The 13,391-nt window shown below is 28.8% G+C and overlaps 2 protein-coding genes across 2 annotated transcripts; one reads left to right on the top strand and one right to left on the bottom strand.

Moving 5' to 3' along the window:
• Positions 1-927: 927 nt before the first annotated feature.
• LOC130898163 (thioredoxin-related transmembrane protein 1-like) lies at positions 928-3,782 on the bottom strand. The gene is made up of 6 exons (XM_057807240.1): positions 3,544-3,782; positions 2,981-3,142; positions 2,610-2,784; positions 2,441-2,542; positions 2,267-2,365; positions 928-1,727 (listed from the first exon to the last, which is right to left on the bottom strand). The coding sequence occupies exons 1-6, from the start codon at positions 3,681-3,683 to the stop codon at positions 1,575-1,577; spliced, it is 831 nt and encodes a 276-aa protein (XP_057663223.1). The 5' UTR covers positions 3,684-3,782; the 3' UTR covers positions 928-1,574.
• LOC130898161 (CCAAT/enhancer-binding protein zeta) lies at positions 3,768-13,228 on the top strand. Its single transcript, XM_057807234.1, has 13 exons — positions 3,768-4,097; positions 4,156-4,264; positions 6,157-6,342; positions 6,438-6,721; positions 7,776-8,057; positions 8,150-8,352; positions 8,559-8,706; positions 10,382-10,582; positions 10,633-11,147; positions 11,975-12,165; positions 12,425-12,541; positions 12,591-12,803; positions 12,980-13,228. The coding sequence occupies exons 1-13, from the start codon at positions 4,005-4,007 to the stop codon at positions 13,138-13,140; spliced, it is 2,703 nt and encodes a 900-aa protein (XP_057663217.1). The 5' UTR covers positions 3,768-4,004; the 3' UTR covers positions 13,141-13,228.
• Positions 13,229-13,391: the final 163 nt, after the last annotated feature.

A 13,391-nucleotide genomic window follows, 5' to 3' on the forward strand; every position in this document is an offset into this window, starting at 1 on the left:
AAGCCTCATTATCCTTCCTTTTTAGTATTATTATTCCTTTTTTGGCTAGTATTTTCATTTCTTAAGCTTCTTTTGTACAATGACTATGGGTAGTCTTTCTTATTTTTTCGCAATGTCCACAATAAATAGCTTTGGACGATATTCTTTTTAACTTCTGATTGTCTCATACGGTAATCTATCAATACTGAATAAGTGTCCGGCCCGTAAACCGCTGATGAATTCCAGCTGAACCACCCGAATATTATATTCATCTATATATTCAAAATATTACAGCCACCATATTCCCTCGATCTGACAGTTGCAGAATTTTTGTAATTTTCCCAAATTATCACTTTTTTTATCAATAGTAGACATAAACAAGATTTTTGTTGTTTGAAATGAGAATAATCATTTACTTGGACATGGTTATTAATTGTCTGATAATATATAAAATATTTACAAGATGATTCTAGACTTTTTTTGGTAATTATCTAGATTAGGTTACACCCCTCCGATTTCGTTAACATTTTAATATGTTATAAAGAAGATTACGCTGTTCAAGAATATATATATATATATATATATATATATATATATATATATATATATATATATATTCACTCTAGACAGTAGCAGTTTGTCTAATCGGCCGGCCGCTCTCTTACACAGTCGGCGCTGATGACGAAGGGTATTCGTTTTATCAACTTCCCGATGATTGTCAGGCAACTAATTTTCTGTTAGTACAAAAGTGTCGATTAATCTTGAAAAATAATTTTATTTCAGATAGAAATATTGAGCAACAAACTTACTAAACAAAAAATTTAATTCTAAACTTTTAGCTTGATAATAAATTATGTTAATTTTGCTGGGGTGTAGTAATAAATTATGTTTTTTATTTTAGAAGGGATACAATCGGATCAATAAAATCATTTAGGTAAAAATGATAAATTTGGATTAATAACTGTTTTATTCAAAAAATAATTATCAAATTTAGTTATAAAAAGTATATTTTGATTATCAATATCCACTGCAAAAATTTATGAGAATTTGAATAATCTATGAAAGCATTTAATAATCATTTAAATGTTGCTTGCAATAATGCTTATTAGTATGTACTTTCCGCAGTGAAGAACTTGCACTTATAAATCTATCTAATTTAAAAAACTGTACAGTCCTAAAAAATTATACACAAGATATAAAGAAAGTTTTAATATCCACACAACCATTTGGAATGAAACAGAACACCGAAAATAATCAATCAAAAAATAAATAAATAAATGGATGAATCAACAGGTTTGTGAAACACATTTTTGGATATAAATAATATGAAAAGATATTATGAAGAAATATTTCTTTGTAGAGTTATATTTAAATAAATTTATCAATTTGCATATCACATTACCAAACTTTTATTGTTGATTCATCCTTAATTTTTGATATTTATCAACCTCTCGATGTTCCAAACATGTTATATTCAGTCCTTTTCATGACAGATACATTGCAATATCTGTTCAAAACAAAAATAATCGGTTTGTTACTCAAATTAACGGGTCAGTACCAAATTATTCTTAATAGTCGATATAAAGGCATTCAGATCACATGTCCTTTCTGTTTCTGCGTTTTTTTGGTTTTGTACTATTTTTTTCAGCAGAATTTTGATTTTCAGAATCAGTTCCAGAATTCTGAGCATCTCCATCGCCCGACTGACTAGCATCATCAACAAGATCATCTTTAATATCTTCATCATTCTGAAAAAAAAATTTATGAATTATGATGTAAAGTCAAACTGTTTAAACATATTTTTATTCTTGGAATGGGTAGCACTAATAAACTGGATTTGATATTGACAAATATTAAATTATAAAACTTTGTTTTTAAATATATACCATTATGAACTTTATATGAAAAACTGCTATAGGAGTTTTACAGGAAGCTTGTTTCAACTATCAGATAGCTACCATTATACCAAAAATAGATGCCAAATGTTATAGAACTTTCTGTTTTTTATAACATTTTTAGAATATAGGGATGAAACAGCACTAAGCGAGGCTATCTTAACATGTAAATAATGGGGTTAGGGGAAGAATTGAAGTGATACATATAAATTTTTTTTTGTGAAATATATAAAACAATTATAAAAATCATAATGAAATGATTTAAAATATCAAGTGATGAATATAAGAACATGTAAGCATTTAAGTGACAGGTATTTTTTACATTGAAACTAACTGCTGGTTAATAATCCAGTACAAATGAAAAGTAAATAACAAAAAAAGATTGAACGCACCAATTCATTATCACTATCCTTATCATCCTTCTTGTTCCATTTTGTTGGTGTAGTTGTGTGTTTTGGAGGGAATATAAGGTCTATTGCACATACCAAAATCTAAAATAATTGAAATATTCAAGAAACAACAATCAAATATTTTCTTAGGACTTCTCTTCTAACTAATTCACTTACCAAGCCCAGTAAAGCTCCTAAAATAATTGTAGCTATAGCAAAAATTAGATATGATCCCACACTGGGTAATCCATATTCTTCCGTCAATTTATTATGAATTTGCTATAATAAATATAGTTTTACCAACTTTATTTATGCATATTTTGTGCTGATTTTACTATTTACTTACTCTCAAAAGTTGTGAAAGCTTGAAAAAAGAAGAGACAATGCCCATTTGAATAGAATTTGGTGATTTCCAGCTAGAAACTGGTTCTACTACCTCCCATTTTTTGTCTTCAATGAAAGAAGTGAATGCATTTATGTCTCTTGAGCCTTTATATTGTCGAAATTGGCCATTTATTACACTACAAATTCCATGTACATAAAAATACAAAATAATATCAAAAGTGGATAAGTGGTTTAGTTTGAAAAATCTTTAATAATTTGAGTTGTTTATTATTTTATGATAAACATTAAGAACTAATAGATATTAATCTCCTACATTCACAGCAATTTCTATAGGTGAATATATAGATTTATTTTTTGCCTGTATTCACTTACTGAAATATTGTAGGCAAGGCAGTAACCATAAATCTGCCACTTAGCCCTGGGGAGGTAGTAACATCAACAGCACCAATTTTTATACCTAAGCCAGGACCCAACTGAGCAAATTCTCTCCATTTTTGTTCTAATGCTTTACATGCGGGACACCATGGAGCATAACTACAAACGATAATTATCGCTATAATAGACTTTAGTAATAAAAAATCATAATAAATAACATTTTAAAAGTACCATTTAAGTGTTACCAAAGCATAAATTATATTTTACTTATATTTTGAGATTCTTATCAGTAACGTTATGTAAATGCTCTTAAACCGTATATAGTAGATATATTTCACATTAATAAAATATGATACATTTTAAAACTTTGTTCAAATCGCTAATAGATTAAAAATCGTTATGCAATAATTCAGATAAAATTTTCACTAGTTTAAAAATAATTAAACTAAAATCTCTAATCCAGTTTTTTCTATAATAATAAAATTATATAAAAAATATAACAAACTTTGTCAATTTGACACGAAGGCATTATGCCGGATTAAAAAATGCAACAAACTTACAACTCTACCAGCCATTCGCCATTTAAAATTTCATTCCAGTTATCCTCATCAAGTTCTATAACAGTTTTCTGGCTATTAGTAAAATAAAATATATTGAAAAATATTAAAAATATACAGAAGTTTACTATGCTACAAGCCATTACAATTCAGATTTAATATGTGTTGTCATTCACTGGGCTTATGCTTATGTCAGAGTTAATAGATTATTACAAGTATTCTATTTTTTTCTGCCATATGTCAATTCAACATAAAATAAGTTTTATTTCAGAGACAATTTAGCAGCTATTTGCTTACCTAGGTCTATGTTAGTCTTAAATTGTTATTTATCTATGAAACACAAAGAAAACTACACCATTCAAATAAATTATTTTTTAACTTTAGACAAGGAAAGACTTCTTTCTGTATAAGTTTTTGACTGAATTCCTAACCTATAAAACTTTCATGTGATATAATTTGCAAACATGAAAATTAAAAAAAATAAATCGCCCTTTCATAATAATGATATAGAAGATGAAATAGACAGTTACGAAGACTCTAAAAAATGGTACGAAGAGGTATGTTGCAAAGAACCTTTATATATAATTTATGTATATTAAATTTGATTCATTACAGATACAAGAAGATCCAAAAAATTTCTCCAAATCTACAGAGCAGGTTCTCATAGAATTAAAAGATGAAGCAAAAAAATGTCATGACTCAGAAGTACTAAACCATAATACAAGTAAGTTTTTAGTAAATTCAAAACTTTTGTGTGAATTTTACTGTAAACTTTAATCGGATGTGTTAGAAAAGCTGGACAAAGATAAAAAAGATTATTGATTTCATCTAAAGTCTACTGATGAATACACCATTATTTAATTACGTTTTATCACAAATTAAATATGTTTTGGAAGAGGCAAAGAGTACCATTGGAATTTGAAATATGTTGGAAAAATTCATTCCAATGCAATATATACAACAGGACTACTGAAAAACAAGTTCATCATTGGCAATCTTACTAATATTATTCTTTTAAGCAAATGCAGGCATCTTAAAAGGGGATTTATTCCCCCTGATTAATTCAATTATGAAGTTATACTATAGGGCTTTTTGGAAACTGTGATCTGAGATCAGGTAGATCATCTATAACTGATTGTGAATCCCAATCCAGAACCAGATTTTATAATTTTTCAAACATCACATTCAATTTTCAGTTGTAATTTCAAATTTACAACTTGATCTATAGAAAGCTATGATTTTTATGACTTTTTTCATGCAGTATAATAGTTGTATAATAGATTCTAGATATTAAATCATTGTTATTGAATAGTTATAAATAATTTGATGATTCACACTGATTTAGACTAAAATTTAATACCAATAAGCTATTTTTATGCTAAAAAGTCAAATAGTATAAAAACCTCAGTAACCTATCATTTATACTGCTCATGAGAATTAATCCTAGACAATCATATAAGAGGAATTAGTAGTTTTTAACTTTTAAAAAACCATAAATAAATGAAACAACCCGTCAGTAAATCACATTTACTCCATGGTATACCAGGGATTAAGTCGATCAGCTTCTGGACAACAGTGAACATGATTCAGAATAGTTTCTGAACATTCAGATCATGATTGGGGTTAGTCTGGTTATAGTTTCTGAAAAGTCTTTATCTGAACAATGTTATACTCACATCTAAAAGAATACAGTCACATGCATAATGTGTGATGTTAGCAAAGAAATCTGCATTAAAACTTGACAATATATAATTGGCCAAATTTATGTTATTCTAATACCTTAAATACAAAAATAGATCCATAAAGTATTTACAGAATGGACAAAATATTTGCCCAGTCACTACATATTCTACCTAAATTTGAACAGAAAAATTGGTCATAAAGTACAGCCAAGACAAACACTATGGGTGATAACAAGCAGAAGAGCAAAGAAACAGTTATCTAGTAGAAGATAGTGGAAACAAATAAAATACTTTTATTACCAATCATTGCAGGGGCCCCATCAGTGGTTATTGATACCAATTTGCAAATTAGAAAATTTTTATATGCAAGGGTATTTTAAAATAAACATTTTGATCTCTTGTGGGCTCTTGTATTGGAAAAATAATTGATAATCAGCTTTAAATCTAAATTATAACAGTTTTTTAATTAGTATCGAAAAAATATTTTTTTGTGCAGTTAATTGTTGCTTCAGTTGGTGCACTCCAGCTTTTCTGTAGTATGCACTACCTCGTGGATAAGTTTTTATAATATTGAATTCACTAGACAAAGCTACAGTTGCATTACATAAAAAGTGCCACATTGTGCTAAATCCAATGAGGCGATAATGCGAAAACAATTGAGGTCTACTTCATGATTGTTCTTAAACTTGTTAAAAATTTCTAGCATATTTATATTTTCAAACATAAAATTTGAGTGAAAGAAAAATGTTCAATTTTAGCAGGTTACTCCTGCTTTACAAGATAATAGTGTACTGATAAATTTATAATCTTAGAATATCCAACTTGGATATTTCATAATGAGCTTTATTTCATACAATATACATATGTGAAGTTCTGGGGCATATTATTCAAATTTGTGTATATATTACAACACTAAATTTAACTTATTTTTTAGAGATTTCAAAAACAAATTCCAATTACCAGTGGATGAAAACTGTTATGTCTAAGGGAACACTTTCTGATAAAATTGCTGCACACACTGTAATGATACAAGATAATCCAGTAGCAAATTTGGAAACAATAAGAAATTTGGTTGGCATGGTAAAAGTTGGTAAAAAGAAAGAGTGTACATCTGTAATGGGTAAATTTTTAAATTTTTAGTTATATGCCTGTGGTAAAAATAAAGAAATGTAAACTTATAATTTATTTAAAAACTAATGATAAATTATTTTTCAGAAACATTGGCAGAATTATTTCTATCAAGTCTCCTAATACCAAACAGAAAATTGAAATCATTTCATCAAAGACCTTTATCACAACTCAATGAACTTGCATCTGGAAATGCAGTTACTAGAAGAAAAATATTGAGTTATTGGTATTTTGAAGATCAATTAAAAGAAATTTATGCTTCATTTGTGTTGGCTTTAAATACTGTGGCACATGATACTGTTGAAAATAATAAAGAGAAAGCTGTTTCTGCTATGTATAAACTTTTGGTAGACAATTCTGAACAAGAAAAGGTGATAAAAATTGGTTTTTATACATTTTGTGCCCAAATATAATATGCCATTGGCATCAGACAGACATCAGACAATCAAATTTCAAAATTGTCTCAATATCAAACATCTATTTACACATAACATCAGTGTTAGTAATCTTATCCTCTCAGCATTTTGTCTGAATTGATGAATTAGTGATTTATCTGTTCAGACATGTAAAATTCGTCATATTTTCCTGTGTTATCAAAACCATTTATGGTACTTCTTTTACCAATGTGGAAATTCTTGAGAGTTTCCTGACTATTTACTCACCTTTGGGATTTGAATTTGGTTAATAGTTTTGTATTTTTAAATCAAACTTATGGAATTTTACCTTAAACATATCTATTGAAAAGATGTTTTTTTAAATTTAATTAAATCACTATTATAATCATTGTTCCCAATTATACTAATTTCATTTTATCATAGAAACTATTCATATTTGAAGTTCATTTGACTGGCTTCTGATTAATTTTCATCAGTTTGGGAAACATTTATCTTCTTATTAATTAGAAAGCTCATAAGATTTTATTTAGGAATTATATTTGGATATTGATGTAGAAAAATGTTTCTATAAGTAGAGTTTCGGGAGGATGAATCAGAAAGAAAACCCTCGGGTAGTGCCTTCCCAAGATAGATCACTCCAAAAAGTTCATTTACACCACTAGATTTAAAAAGTATTTGGATTTCAGTCAAACCAGGCTTCACTTCCTTAAAGCCAATACTGGAGCTCATTAGAAATCTGGAGCTGTATATTGAAAATAGCTTTGATATGAGGCATAATAAAATTTAAGATAGCAGTGCAATGTAACTCTTAATTTAAAATGGACTGAACCACTTGAATATTTGTTTCTAATTAACCATACAAGCTGTGCATGATGAAGTGGACAGAAGTTCACAAATTAATTTAAAAAATGTCAATATTATAAATAAAAAGTTATAAACCTCGATTTCAATAAATAAATAGACGAAACCTTGGTGTGTTACAAAATATTTAGTATGAACATTTTATAATAAAAATGATATACTGTTTCAGAATCTATTAACGTACATTGTTAATAAACTTGGTGATCCATCTCAAAAAATAGCATCCAAGGTGATTTACTGTTTGACACAACTTTTGTTTAAACACATAAATATGCAAATGGTAGTGTTGAATGAAATTGAAAAATTGATATTTAGGCCAAATGTTTCTACTCGGGCGCAATACTACAGCTTGTGTTTTTTGTCCCAATTTCATCTGAATCATGAAACTAGTCACATCGCTAGAAAGCTTATAGAAGTTTATTTTTCATTTTTTAAGGCCTGCGTGAAAACAGTAAGTATATCATTAATAATACCAAAAAAATTATTAAAAAGTTATAACAGAATTGTTTTGTATTTATTTGGTACATTCTTTATTGGCTTTAGGGTGATATAGACAGTAGAATGATGTCAGCACTTCTTATGGGTTTAAACAGAGCTTATCCTTATGCGGAATTGAAATATGACAAGGTTCAAGAACATATAAATACAATGTATAGATTAGTACATTTGGCAAATTTTAATATTGGCTTACATACACTTATGCTATTGTACCAAGTATCTGATGCTGGAAATGGTATTACAGATAGGTAATTAAACAAAGTTTTCTTGTGTCACTTTAAGGGCATATGTAATTTTGTTTTTGAACATAAAATTTTTAAATCAATTTGAATTTATCCTGGCATATTCTGTCTTGAGGAAATACAAAAATTTATCCCACAGTCATCATTATGATTTTTAATATTAATCGTCTATGTATTTCGTCATTGTTATGTCATTGTATTTTAAATTTTAGATTTTATTCTGCATTGTACAGAAAACTGTTGGATCCAAATTTGTTGACTACTACTCACAGAGCAATGCTTTTGAGTTTGATTTATAAGGCTCTTCTAAAAGATAAAGAAATAAACAGAATAAAAATGTTTATAAAGCGACTTTTACAGGTAAGCAAATATTAGAAAGTAGTTGTACATGAAGCTTAAAGAAAATCCGGTTTCTTTTATTTAACAATTTAATATATCCTCAACAAATTATCATTTAAAACAGTCAAGCCTAAAGGGGCTGTTTCATATTGTTTTTAGTTGTGATGAGACCTCAATACATGATTTTTTTCAAATGAATTAATCTGTGGACTCCAAACGATAGTGGGTCATAAAAATATAGATCTGAATGGGAAAATGAAAAAAGAAGCTCCAAAAAATTAGACAATTCAGAGGAAACATGAGACAAAAATAGCAGGGAAAACTAGTCGAACAAGATAAAAAGTAAGACGTTAGTAAAACAACAAGAATCAATAAGGAATGAAATAAACAACTCATTTAATATGGTACAAGTATATTGTTAGAATGAAGACATAATTAAGACAAAAATGTTGGAGCTTGGAAACACCCTTAAAGTGAAAAAACTGATTGAGAGACACAAAAAAACAGATGAAAGGATGGGTGCAAGTAGGACAGAAAACCGCATCCCAAATCTGAAAATGTAAAAGGAAAAAATAAAATTGCATTATTGTCTGATGCTCTAGAATAGGGGTCTCCAATCGTGAACGAACTGAATTTGAGGTTGCAAGTAGAAAATCAGCTTCTCCCTGATTTATACACCAATATCAAATTCTTCAGACAGAAATTCACACATTTTAAAACATATGAAACATTCAACCACACTACTGAGACTGAATTCCCCGTCGATTTTGGAGTCGAAACTTTGAGTGTTTTAAAGATAAATTTCGATACTCGTTTCTCAAGCTTTGATGTAATAACGAATGAAATTAATCTTTTTCAAAATACTTTTGATCGAGACATTGAAACACTGGTTCCAGAACTTCAAATGGAAATTATTGATTTACAGAGCAGTAATATGTTTTAGAACAAATATCAAAATTCATCTTTATTGGAATTTTATAAGAGTCTTCCGCTAGTAAAATTTGAGAATTTGCATAAATTTGCTCGTGGGTTGTATTCTGTTTATGGTACTACGTACTTATGTGAGAAAACGCTTTCCAAAATGAAGTACACAAAGAATGTTTACAGATATAAATTGACCGAGAGCATCTTAAATCTCTTTTAATAATTGGTACAAGTAACATTAATCCACAAGTATAAACAATTGTCGGTGAAAAATCACAATTGCATAAATTTCATTTATCTTATTAGTTGGGATTAATTTAATATTTCTTTTGTTAGTTGGGATTAATTTCATATTTGTTTGTTAGTTATAAATATGCTTAAGCTTAGATATTCCAGTTGAGTTTTCTGCGTCATCGAAATTTTACCTTGCTCGTCAATAAAACTGAGTAATTATCATTCTGTGTTTTCATTCTCTTCTGTTCAACTTATCACAGCAATAGTAACAGCAGTAAAACATTGGCTGCCGCGGGCCTGATCTGGCCGGATCTGACCCGCGGGCTGTAGTTTGGACTCTAGAAGGCCATAGAAAACAACAATTATTCTGAAGCCATCGTTATTCAAACAAATCAGCAATAACTCACCAAAATTGTCTATTTGTAGATGCTTTCATAATGTTGGTTACAATAATATGCATGAATCATTTATAAAATATATAAAGTCAACATTTCTATTTAAAATTTCTCCTTTTCTAGTTTTAAAGTATTTTTTTCAGATATCCATGTATGCTCAACCTTGCTTTTCTTGTGGGATTTTATATTTGATATCTCAGCTTATGATTAAAAAAAATGGTTTGCAAGCTCTTATTTTAAAACAAACTGTATCTGTTGATATCAAAGATGAAGATGATGTGAAACATGAAGATGTATTGAATATTAAACAGGAAATCGAAAATGACGAATTTGAACAAAATGAAGTAAGATGTGTATACATTTCATTTTTCGTGCTATATTTTTAAATTTGTAGGTGAAACAATCAACTGTTGCTGCAATGAATACTGTTTCCGATATTATTGAAATTAAAGAAGAAACTGATATTAAGCCAGATGTGAGTGTTCTAGAAGCTTCCTTAAATGCTTCAGCTGATCGTAGCAACAATACCCTTATCCGAAAGGAAGACAAATATAATCCTTTAACCAGGAATCCATTATATGGCGGTGGAGAATTCTGTAGTTATACAGAGTTATATAACCTTAAAAATCATTTTCATCCCACTGTTTCCCTTTTTGCCTCAAATATTATGAATGGAGTGCCCATTGCATATAATGGAGATCCACTTACTGATTTTACACTTATTAGATTTTTGGATAGGTTCGTCTTTAAAAATCCGAAAAAAGTCAGTGAAACATCTGGAAGAGATTTAACTTTTGGGAAAAGAAAATTGTACAGACCTAAAGGTGTTAAATCAATATCTGTTAATTCTAATAGTTATGCCCAGGAAAACTCAGAAAATATCCCTGTTGATGAACTCTTTGTACATACGTAAGTATGATATAGTCATTTATTTGCTTCCCTCTTCAATAACATGCATAAATAGAATAGTTCATAAATAAACGTTGCAAACTGGCTGAATCATTAATAAATCAACTTTGATTTTATAGTTGTTAACTATTCAACTGTCATTAGTATATCATGAAGTATTTTTTGTTGAAATGCGAATATTTACATCGCTAAGCTTTTGTGTTGGGCTATCAACAAGAAATAAACAATGATACAATTTAGAAAGTTTGATATATTGTTTGTTACTGGACCTCCATTAACCCCAGCACATCGAAAAGAACTTGTTCGCTAGAAATCATAAAGGCTAAGACGACCAATGGTTGCATAAGATGAGTTCATACTGTTATATTTGCTCAATATAATCAAGAATTGGTTGTGGATCAATAATGATGAGGAGTGGCAGAAATATATATTATTCATACATGACAAGGCTCGACAACATCTCTTAGACTCATGGATATATGGAATGCTCTTTGCTAAAATGAATTCAGAAAAGAGGTTCAGAACTTTCCTATACACTGTTAAGCTGTAATTGATGCCAGACAAGAAAATATCTGCCATTAAAAAAGACCATTTCATTTTAGATTTTATTTTCAAACTATTTTTTTATACATATCTTGTTATAGACGTATTTTCTATAATAGTCGGATTAAACGATATTTTGGAAGTTTTCCACATCCCAACAATTTGGTGAAATTGGTTAAATGAAGAAATCAAAATTATGTATTAATATTGATGGGGAGTGTATTTATAATTTGGGTGTTTCTATTACATTTCTTATATGTTTTATTTTATTCTTTATTTCAAAGATATTTGCAACAGAAATATCGAGAAAGAGGTTCATTGGAAAAAGACGATGACAGTGATTTAGAATCGGTTCAAAGTGATGAGTTTGAAGAAATGTTGGAGAAATTTTCAGGTCATAAAGATGAAGAGAAAGATGTTGATTACATGAATGAAATTGGAGAAAATATTAAAAATGTTGATAAGAAAAAGAAGAGTAAGTAAAATGTTAACAAATAAGTTTTTATACATTATAAAGTATTCTAAAACATTTTAAGGCTCCATTACTGATAGATTTTTATAATATTTCTTCAATTTAGCCGAGCCATGTCAAATGCTCTAATTTCTTAAGAAAATTTTCATTTTTCTCATTAACTTAGATGCGGCCAAATATTTCCTTCAAAAATTCTCCGAGTATTTTACCCACTTAGCTTCTGCGCTTGATTCAAATTCACAATAAATTATATGTTTTATAGAAAAAAGTGATAATGAAGATGTCGAAGAAGGCGACGATTTACTGGAGGAAGATGAAGATTTTGATGATGACGAGTTTGATGAAGAAAATGAGTTAGACTTCGACGATGATGATAAAGGTTGGTATGTACTCATCTCGTCAAGATATATTATACTGTTGATTTTTAGAATTGCTTGGGGATTTAAGCGACGATGATGATGAAGCAATAGATTTTTCCGACGAAGAACCAAGTAAAAAGAAATTGAAAAAAAATTCGGACAAGGGTGATATCATGTCGAACTTTGCTTCAGCTGAAGAATTTGCAACCCTATTAGAAGAAGAAGGGCAATCAAAACATAAACCGGGCGGATCTAACGTCTTTGCGAATACAGATAATGCGGGTATAGTAATTTACAGTCATAAAAATTTGTAAAATGTTATCTCATTATTACTTGATTAATAAAATAGAAGTTTAATTCAGCTCTATACTTTATAAAATATGTTAGAGTAAATTGGTATTACTCTAAATAGGAAACCATATTTATTAATATTAATGTGATCTGCATATCTTTTTTAGACGTGAAGCAGTTAGCTTGGGAAGAAAATCGAAATAGATGGTTAAATAAATTCCACAAAACAGTGGGAGGTGGTAAAGAAAGAAAATTCAATAGAAAACAGAAAAATTTTGGTAAAAAGAGAGTCAACAAGAACAACAATCTGAAAAAAATAAGAAAGTGAACCTCCTATGAAAAAAACTGTAAATCAAGAAATGTGAAAAAAAAATATTCTATAACTTTTTAATATTAAATTGTTTTTAAGATAGAAAGCTCTAATTTTTACTACACTTTATTTAATTTACTCTGTTTTGATAGTATTCCTTGATCAATTTTTTTAAAACTTTTAATCAATCTTTGACTTGAAATTTCGCCTATTTTGTCGCTTTGATAAAGCACAAGTATTTATGTGAGTAATCAATAAAATAGCTTCAT

This window comes from Diorhabda carinulata, chromosome 9, assembly GCF_026250575.1.
Source record: "Diorhabda carinulata isolate Delta chromosome 9, icDioCari1.1, whole genome shotgun sequence".
Lineage (NCBI taxonomy): Eukaryota > Metazoa > Arthropoda > Insecta > Coleoptera > Chrysomelidae > Diorhabda > Diorhabda carinulata.

Excerpts from the sequence above, each read along its gene's own strand:
- LOC130898163 (XM_057807240.1), bottom strand. The coding sequence starts at position 3,683 with ATGGCTTGTAGCATAGTAAACTTCTGTATATTTTTAATATTTTTCAAT. Across the intron at positions 3,143-3,543 it reads GGCGAATGGCTGGTAGAGTT|TTATGCTCCATGGTGTCCCG; the intron begins GTAAGTTTGTTG and ends TATCGTTTGTAG. Across the intron at positions 2,543-2,609 it reads AGCTTTCACAACTTTTGAGA|CAAATTCATAATAAATTGAC; the intron begins GTAAGTAAATAG and ends TATTTATTATAG.
- LOC130898161 (XM_057807234.1), top strand. The coding sequence starts at position 4,005 with ATGAAAATTAAAAAAAATAAATCGCCCTTTCATAATAATGATATAGAA. Across the intron at positions 8,058-8,149 it reads TTAAGGCCTGCGTGAAAACA|GGTGATATAGACAGTAGAAT; the intron begins GTAAGTATATCA and ends TATTGGCTTTAG. Across the intron at positions 12,804-12,979 it reads TGCGAATACAGATAATGCGG|ACGTGAAGCAGTTAGCTTGG; the intron begins GTATAGTAATTT and ends TATCTTTTTTAG.